Source organism: Netta rufina (assembly GCF_964035555.1).
Source record: "Netta rufina genome assembly, chromosome: W".
NCBI lineage: Eukaryota > Metazoa > Chordata > Aves > Anseriformes > Anatidae > Netta > Netta rufina.
Genome location: NC_140139.1, coordinates 17,870,396 through 17,879,599, shown reverse-complemented (window position 1 = coordinate 17,879,599; position 9,204 = coordinate 17,870,396). Strand labels below are relative to the sequence as shown.

Genomic DNA, 9,204 nt, shown 5'->3' with positions numbered 1-9,204 from the left:
GCAGAGAAGCAATACCCTTTATGATTTATTATTTACAGCCATTTCCCACACCCACACACTTTCCTGACAAAGAGCCACATCAAAAAAAGTTTTTTTTCTTTAATATATTTTTAATTGTATACTAAAGTTCAGTAGAGATGGGGTTTTGACTGCATACAAGTTACTCAAAAATTGGATCTAGGCAGAGATTCATTAGCAATCTGACATATTTCAAAGGATAAGTTTATTCAATCAGGCCACAAAAATAATATTGTATACAAACAGTAACTAAGAAGAGCTGCAGGTTCAAGGGGTTTTCAATTACAAGTTTTGAGAACTCATTAGGAAATAAATTCAAATATAAGTCACAATATAAAATAGCAGTTCCATATAGCTTTTTCGAGTTTTAACTTAATTCAGAGTGACACTTGGTTCAGTTTGCCTCGTTCTTTGAAGCTTCATCAAAGTTTTCAACAAGATCTAGAAAAATAAACATTGATATTAGAGTTTGATCCGCTTCTGCTTTGCCACACTTTTTTTTTCCTGAAGTTCTACCTCATATCAAGCACTTAAAAGGTTAAAAAAAGAAGTCATCTTAGAAAATACAGATCAAATAACGTTTAAGAGCTCCAGGGTTCATTCTTTATGCCAAGAAGTTTTAGAATTATGCATTATAATGAACCAACTACTATCATTTAACTTTACTATACCCACAACTAAGCAAAGTGATACTAACAAGGCAGTTTCTTCCCAGCCTTCTTATTGAAGATGAAATAATTAACTTAGCCATAGTTATTACTCTTCCACAGGACAAATGCTACCTCAAACCAATGGTTCACCCAGTCTCACAGTGTCTGAAAACAGATATGTAACCCGTTCAAATTCTGTAACAAGAAGTGACTAGTCAATACTCCTTCTGTCCTTGGCTTAACCTTATGCTACACATGTTCTCTCTCAGAAAATCACTTCCTTATCCTCCATTTCATGTTCGTTCTTACCTGGAACTTCATCATCATCTTCACCAGTAGCAAGTGGTGCTTTCTCATCCACAGCTGCAAGAGCAAGTAGTTTCAAATCATTATTCAAGCTCACCATAGGCATCTTGATTACAAAGTTTTTTGTTTTGGTTTGTTTTTTTTTTGGAAAACATTTGCTAAGAGTCTGAGTTAAGCTGCAATGCTCTAAACAATTCCCCTGCTAAATAAACACAACTAGCCTAGGAAGCTCACATTCCCTTTGTTACTGATCATGCTCAAACTCTGGAAATGCGAAGATGCATGCTAGAAACAGTTTGCTAGTTACTATCCTGTACCTCGAGCCATTGAGCACTTTGTAGCTGAAAATGAACCTCTGACTACTCAGAGGTTCTCAAAGCTTACTTATTTTACAACATCAACAATTTATAAGGAAAAGAGATGAGTCCTTATGATCCTTGGCCTTCAAGAAAAATTAAGGTGTAATTTTGAAGCTGCAGGCAGACAGCTATAACTAAAGGCTCTTAAAGATCATCTTGTTCCCTGGAAAAGTCAGAGGAATATGAAACTAGATGCACAATTTTACACTTAAGCAATTGAGGTAACCACGTGTTTTGGTCCACATCTCTGCAAACTCAGTCACTATTCCCATTTACTGAAGATACTAGGACTTAAACATGTCCAATGTAGCAGGCCAATTAGTATCAGTGAAACCGTGGCACTCTAATGCTAGGAATAGTTAACTCAGGTCCCTGGGTGCCTGTGCCACTACTACTACTGCTATTTTTAGTAGTACTACCTAGGTTAAGCTATCCCACATTTTCAATCATCTCAGTCTATTCTAATTAATCCTTCCCAGTTTTCAAGGAAAACATGAGGAAAGATGGGTTTATACCAGACTTCTAAAATCAGGTTACAGTGATTTCAGAGAACTAGGACAAATCAATGCAGAAACTTTGGTCTGAAAGGGCTTGTGATGAGGTCATCACTAACTCTTTTTGTTTTTAACAGCAGAAAGCTGGTACCATGTGTAGTGGGTTTACGTGGCAAGGTTTTGGTAGCAGGGAGCCATAGGGGTGGTTTCTGTGAGAAAGATCTAGAAGCTGCCCCATGTTTGGGAAGGGCCCCATTGTTTTCCAGATCTGAGCCAATAAGCGATGTTGTTTTGCGCCTCTGTGAGAGCATATTTAAGACAGGGAAAAAAATGCTGCGCCACACAGCAGCCGGGAGAGTCAAGGGAGTGAGAGAACAGCCTTGCACATGTCAAGGTCAGTGTAGAGGGAGGGGGAGAGGTGCTCCAGGCGCCGGAGCAGAAGTCCCCTGCGGCCTGTGGTGAGGACCATGGTGAAGCAGGATGTCCCCCTGCAGCCCATGGAGTACCACGGTGGAGCAGGGTTCCACGCTGCAGCCCGTGGAGGAGACCACGGTGGAGCAGGTGGCCCTGCACCGACAGAGGCTGCCGCCTGTGGAAGACCCCTGCCAGAGCAGATTCCGGGCCGGACCTGTAGCCCGTGGAGAGGAGCCCACGCAGGAGCAGGTGACCCGGCAGGAGCTGCTGCCCGTAGGGGAGCCAGGTTGGAGCAGTTTTCTCCTGAGGGATGGACCCCGTGGTACGAACCCATATCTGGAGCAGTTCTGAAAGAGCTGCTGCCTGTGGGAAGCCCACGCCGGATCAGTTCATCAAGGACTGCATCCCGTGGGTGGGACCCCACAGCACAGGGGACGAGAGTGACCGAGAAGGAGCGGCAGAGAAGAAGTGCTGTAGACTGACCATAACCCCCATTCCCCCGTGCCGCTCGGGGGGAGGAGGTGGAAGAGGGTGGATGGGGGGAAGGTGCTTTTGTTTTTTTTTTCCTTTGTTTTCTCACTTCTCTCGCTTGTTAGTTGTAGGCAATAAATCTTACTATCTCCTTATGCCGAGTCTGTTTTGCCCGTTACAATAATTATTGCGTGATTTTCTCGTCCTTATCTCAATCCTTGAGCCCTTTTCACATATTTTCTCCCCATTCCTCTTTGAGGAGGGGGAGTGAGAGAGCGGCTGTGGTGGAGCTCGGCTGCCCACTCGAGCGGAACCACGACACCATGTTATTTCCTCCTAAGCTGTCTGCATTTTTCTCTCACCCCTAAAACCAGACTAAGTTTCCTTTAGCACCTACAAATACAGTTATCTCAGATACTTCACTCTTTTGATGTCAGGCTTCCAAATCTAGCAGACAATGCTGAATGGAAAGTTTTGTACAACTACTTCAACATCCACCCGAAGTAGAAAAAAATAGCCATTTACCAAGTCATACAAAAGGAAGCACTTTAAACAAGCTTCCCTAATACTAAAACTGCACAATTTAGCTTATCCAGAATATACCCATTTTGTTATGAGAAGAGAGATCTTAGTGGATCATTTTTAATCCTTCAAGTTTTCTTTCTTTCAAGCCCTGCTACTATCACACAGAAGCTACAGAGATGACATTAGGAAGGAGGGACCTGAGCTGCACAGGGAAAGAAGCAGTTTACCACCTCCTGAAAACTACTTCTAGTGGGATTTTTTTTCAGTAGGAAGTTAACAGGAGGGAAGTAACATCAACTTTAGGAATGGAAAAAGAGGCTGTCTTTGCCGGCAACAAAGCACAGAAAGAAGTGTAACAATCAAGTTCATTACTACCAAAAACTGGACACCTTGATAAGCTTCTTCATTTTCTCTGTGTTTCGGAAGTCCATTCCTTCCAAGGTATGGAACAAAGTATTTGAGAACAGAAAGTGGGAAGACCCTACCTGCAGGACATGAGGAATGTTCCCAAGTGTCTACAAGCCTTTTTCCTCCCAATTCTTGACCTGTAGCAGTACTACCTTTTCCAAACACTACATACTTAAGTTTCTCCTCTACTTTTCCCACACAATTCTAGAGAGAACCTGAATGTTTGTTCTTTTAGTAGTTTAAGGATGGAATAGGAAGTTGGCATATCCAGCTTAATGTTCATACCAGTCCTGTTCTTTACACTGTCCTACACACATACAGAAATTATAACGCTTTCATATAAGAACTGTGTAATTCCCTCTTAGCTATCAAAAAGCCCACACAAGAAATACCTTCATCATACTTGTGAGGGTGCAAAGCATTACCAAGATGCCCGTCCTCAAGTCACTCAAGTTTCCATTCAAAGTGGAAAAGACAAACATATTCAAAATATATCTTTTAAGAACTTAATTCTTCCAGAGTTAAATACGGTAGCCACATCAAGAAGTAAACTACCATGAAATCAACTCTAGCAACAACTTTCTAGACCTAGAACAACTGCAGGATATACTGAGAAACAAGTGCATCTGCTTTACTGTTATATGCTTTGTTGGATTTGAGCTATACATAAGATCTGAGTCCCATTTCTTTATAATCACGTTAAAATACGTTTGCAGAAAGTAGGAATGCACTGAATTTCACTGCAGCTATACAAGTAAGCCTACGAATGCATTTCATGCTGGTAGCAGACAAGTTTCAACTTACATTGCTTGGGTAGGGCTTCTGCCAATCTCCTCAGGCTGGAGAGACTGTCAGCTCCAAGCTGATTTAAGATACTAGGAAGCATTTCTGTCAGCTGCTTTGTCTCAGCATGGCCAGTAATAGTGAAAGTGTTAGCAGCCAGAGATGCCTGAACTTTAGGGTTATTGAAGTGAATGACTGTTCCTTGGTTGGTAAACATATTTACCTGAAAGAAAAAAAAAAATCCAATACATTTCAAGCAGTTTGACGTAATTTTTCAATTTAACAGGAAACTAGCTGAAGTTCCTAGAGCTCAATAAAGACTTACTAATATACTTAAACAGACCAGATTAAGATATTACTTACCAGAAAATTAATATTGATACATTTTATATTTCTATATAGAAAATCATTTTTCCCCTTTGAAGCATTTACCTCTTCAATACCAGAAATATTGTTGACTCCCAGTTTCTTCAAAGAAAACTGAAGTTTCTTGTCATCTCCTGTAGCTGTTCTGTGGACAACCTTCTTCTTTCTGCGGGCAGTACCCTTTGCATAAAGTAAAATAAAATTAGTATTTAAGTAGTTCTTCACAAACTAATCCTCAGAGCCACATAACTTCTCTGCAGTCATCTACAAATCAACTTAATATACACAGTCCCATTTCTGTGTTATGGCACACACCACTCCACACTTCCAACCACACTGTAGCAGTCTTTCCCTTCCTATAAGGCAAGCTTTGCATGCTCCTGAGAAGCATGAAGTTTTTAGAAAGCAATGAACTAGAGAACCTTTATTCCACAATTCTCATGGGAATTCTGCAGCATCGTACTTAGAAAAACTGCAAGTTTTCCCTCAACTGTTATCATAGGCATAAAACCAAAGACTGAGGACAGTCTTCTTTAATTTCTAAGACTAACCTTCTATGATGACATGACTAGCTGGATGGACAAGGGGAGAGCAGTGGATGTTCTCTACCTTGATTTCAGTATGGCTTTTGACACTGTCTCCCATAACATCCTCACAGACAAGCTCAGGAAGTGTGGAATAAATGAGTGGTCAGTGAGGTGGATTGACAATTGGCTGGATGGCAGAGCTCAGAGGGTCATGATCAGTGGCACTGAGTCCAGTTGGAGGCCTGTAGCTAACAGTGTCCCCTAGGGGTCTGACGTACTGGGTTCAGTGACATTCAATTTATTCATCAACAACATGGATGGTGGAACAGAGTATACCCTCAGCAAGTCTGCAGATGACACAAGACTGGGAGGAGTGACTGATAGCCCAGAGGGCTGTGCTGCCATTCAGAAGGACCTTGACAGGCTGGAAGGTTGGGTGGAGAGGAACCTCATGAAGTTCAACAAGGGCAAGTGCAGGGTCCTGCACCTAGGAAGAAATAACCCCAAGCACTAGTACAGGCTGGGGGCTGACCTGCTGCAGAGCAGCTCTGCAGAGGAGCCTGTGAGTCCTGGTGGACAGCAGGCTGGCCATGAGTCATCAATGCGCCCTTGTGGCCAAGAAGTCCAATGGTATCCCGGGGTGCATTAGGAAGAATGTTGCCAGTAGGTCAGGGGAGGTGATCCTGCCCCACTATTCAGCCCTGGTGAGGCCTCAACTGGAGTACTGTGTCCAGTTCTGCCCCCAGTACAAGAGGGGCATGGAGCTCCTGAAGTCAGTCCAGCGGAGGGCTACAAAGGTGATAAGGGGACTGGAGCATCTCTCATACGAGGAAAGGCTGAGAGAGCCAGGCCTGTTTAGTTTGGAGAAGAGAAGACAGAGGGGATCTTATCAACATATGCAGATATCTGAAGGGAGGGTGCACCAAGAGGATGGGGCCAGACTTTTTTTTTCAGTGGTGTCCAACAACAGGACAAGAGGCAACAGGCACAAACTGAAGCACAGCAAGTTCTATCTGAACATCAGGAAGAACTTCTTTTCTGTGCAGGTGACAGAGCAGTGGCACAGGTTGTGGAATCTCTTTCTCTGGAGATATTCAAAACCTGCCTGGATATCATCCTGTGCAACACACACTAAGTGACCCTGCTTGGTAGGGGGGTTGGACCAACCTCAACCATTCTGTGATTCTGTAATTTGTCTTTAGATCAAATGAAGCTAAGATGTGGAAGACTACAACACAGAAATTTAGTCTTTTGTCTAGAAAGCTTGATGTAGATTCCCTGTTCCCTGACAGTAATGAAAGAAATGGCTTCATTCATGTACCTTGACTACCACACAAATCAAGCAATACAAGGCCTATGTTAAATTGCTCTGAACAAAAGACTTCTCAATAAGTTCTTACAAATTGTCTTGAATCAAAGGCTATGTAGGAACACATACCTCTTCCCCCACATGCACACCTTTACCTATATTACATAGGGATATCAAGATTCAAACAATCTCAAGTTAATTTGAAGTGAATAGCTGCTGCTTTCATCTCCGCAAATTCAAGCTTCTGAAGATCACAGGATTTTAGTAAGCAAATTCTACCCTGATCAAGCTGAGACATGCTGTTCACACCCCTCTACGTCTGTACTGAACAACATGGGTACAGCAGACCAGTCATTTGCCAGTCTTCTAAGAAGGTTTGGAAGAGAAGACATGATGTTTAGCTGTACCAACACCCTATACAAAAATCTCAAATTACACATAAGTGCAATACCCCTCCACCTAAATATAATATTTGGCTTGTAAGACCTGAAGCCTCGCTATGTCATGAAAATTTTTCAGCAGAGAATGTGCAGCCTTTCCACACAAGGAGAAATTACTCTTCCCCCTTAGCTGATTACTTTGAGTGTGGAGGAGGCAATCTCCATTTATACGGTGACTTTGTCACAAAGAATTCTAGTAATCATTTCCAGTTATAAAACCAACAAACAAAAAACCATCAAGCTCAGACATTCAAAGTATTTCACAGGCCAATTTCGAAGCTGAATGGCAGCATCACCAGCATATTATAAGCATCACTTAATGTCTCTAGAAGACATATATTGAGCATAGAGTTGTAAGAGCTGCAACCTGAATGCATACTCTTACATGATCAATGACAGAAACGTGTTAGAATACATGTCAGTAACGTACACATAATCAACAATATAATAGAGTAGTTCTCTGGTTAATTAGTAACCCATTTAAAGAACATGCAAAATCATCAAGCTAGTTAAAAACTAGTTTTCCTCTGATTTAAAGCTAAGTCTCCAGCTGAAGACAAAAACTTCAACACAGAAATGAAAGCTACTTGAGACTGTCAGTAATAGTTTTGTTGAATAGTTCGTATTCCAAAATAACACATATATATTTCCTCAAATATATAAATTATTATTAATGAGTCCTTGCTAAAAAACTCAAACCATAACTTAAACATTTGCTAGCATACGTATGTTCAAAGTCTTTATTTATTTTTCAGATTATAAGTGTATCCAAATGTCATGATAAAATAAGAGGATCTTCCAAGCACATTATACTTCCTAATTCTATAATAATAAGAGCATGACAAGTACAGAAATTTCAGCTGTCCTAAAAAGCAAGAAAACTGCCGTGGTCAACTTAAGGATGTATGACTTGAATTTGGAACATAACCCTCTATAATTTATTATGAGAGCTATACCTGAGCTCACTTGCTCTAAGGTCTACTTTAAGCCTTAAGTGCCTTCTAACTGCCCATACGAGAACATATGCTTCAAGTCAGCTATAACATAGAAAGCTGGAAGTTCAGCTCCTACATTCTGCTTCTGCTGAACTTGCTAGAGATCACTGAAGCAGGACAGCTTCCCCTACAGTCAAGCTGAACTGATAACCCTCAGGACTGCTCCCCACCCAAGCTTTCAGGGCCTCATGTCCCAGGCCCTGCATGTGGGCAGAGACATGCAGTCTCATAAGCCAGGAGACAGGTAGGGGAGGCGATTCCTACCTTGCCACCAATGCGCACTTGAGCCTGGAGCTTGGCAAGCTTTTCTTGATTCATGATTGTTTCTTTCATCTGCAGAAGCAACAAGAAAGCCTATAAAACAAGCCAGGAAACACCCGACACCACAAGCCACAGCAACCCAGTGGTGAAGTAAGTATGCATCATAGACTCTGCAGCCACACACCCCCAGCAGGAGAACGCCCCAGCCCCGCCATGGTGGGAGTGAGATAAAAGTCTGCTCGCGCACAGTACCTCAGCCCATAACCGTCCTCCCTCCCCCCCCCAGCCACCGCCGCCATCCCCAGACACGTAATGAACCCTCCCAACCACCCCCACGGCCTCCCTCGTACCTTCCCGGGACGAACACAGCGCTACCAAAACGAGGAAAAACACAAAACCCCCAAACCGGAACACAGGGCGAAGTGCAGCCGCGGCAGATACCGAGATGGCGGCCGGAAGGGAGGTACTCCGTGTCTCACAGCGCATGTGCAGTCATCTCCTCCTCTGCGGCGGCGGGTAGAGCTGTCACCGTCACCGCAGGAGGAGTTGGGGGTTGGTCAGGTGGTGTCGTCCCTGTAGCAAATGCTTGCGGAGATCTTTAGACTCCTGCATGCCGCAGCTCAAAAAGAAGATTTATTTGTACGGTCGAGTGAGGGTGTGAGGCTAAGCCCCTGGCCCCTGGAACGGGATCGATTCTTCCCTGCGTCTGGCTCGATGAGTGGTCCCTAGCACATGGCTGTACCTCTCAGCCCCTTTCTTGCTTTCAGCACCTGTCGTTTCCTTTTGTAACTTGTCACCCTGTCTTAGAGTGTTTTTCTGCCGTCATCAGAAATCCTTCATGATTCTTGGAGTATTTATTTTTACTTCAAAAAACAAAA

The 9,204-nt window shown here is 42.9% G+C and overlaps 1 protein-coding gene across 1 annotated transcript; it reads right to left on the bottom strand.

Moving 5' to 3' along the window:
• Positions 1 to 204: 204 nt before the first annotated feature.
• On the bottom strand, positions 205 to 8,808 carry LOC311220757 (transcription factor BTF3-like). Its single transcript, XM_084304312.1, has 6 exons — positions 8,677 to 8,808; positions 8,330 to 8,398; positions 4,861 to 4,974; positions 4,450 to 4,651; positions 978 to 1,031; positions 205 to 459 (listed from the first exon to the last, which is right to left on the bottom strand). Exons 2-6 carry the CDS (start codon positions 8,396 to 8,398, stop codon positions 413 to 415), a joined length of 486 nt encoding a protein of 161 aa, XP_084160438.1. The 5' UTR covers positions 8,677 to 8,808; the 3' UTR covers positions 205 to 412.
• Positions 8,809 to 9,204: the final 396 nt, after the last annotated feature.

What these genes read in the sequence shown, in the direction of transcription:
- LOC311220757 (XM_084304312.1), bottom strand. Translation starts at nt 8,398, where the DNA reads ATGAAAGAAACAATCATGAATCAAGAAAAGCTTGCCAAGCTCCAGGCT. An exon ending in AAGTGCGCATTGGTGGCAAG is followed by an intron (nt 4,975 to 8,329) that starts GTAGGAATCGCC and finishes CTTTATGCAAAG; the next exon opens with GGTACTGCCCGCAGAAAGAA. An exon ending in AGATGATGATGAAGTTCCAG is followed by an intron (nt 460 to 977) that starts GTAAGAACGAAC and finishes TTATTTTTCTAG; the next exon opens with ATCTTGTTGAAAACTTTGAT.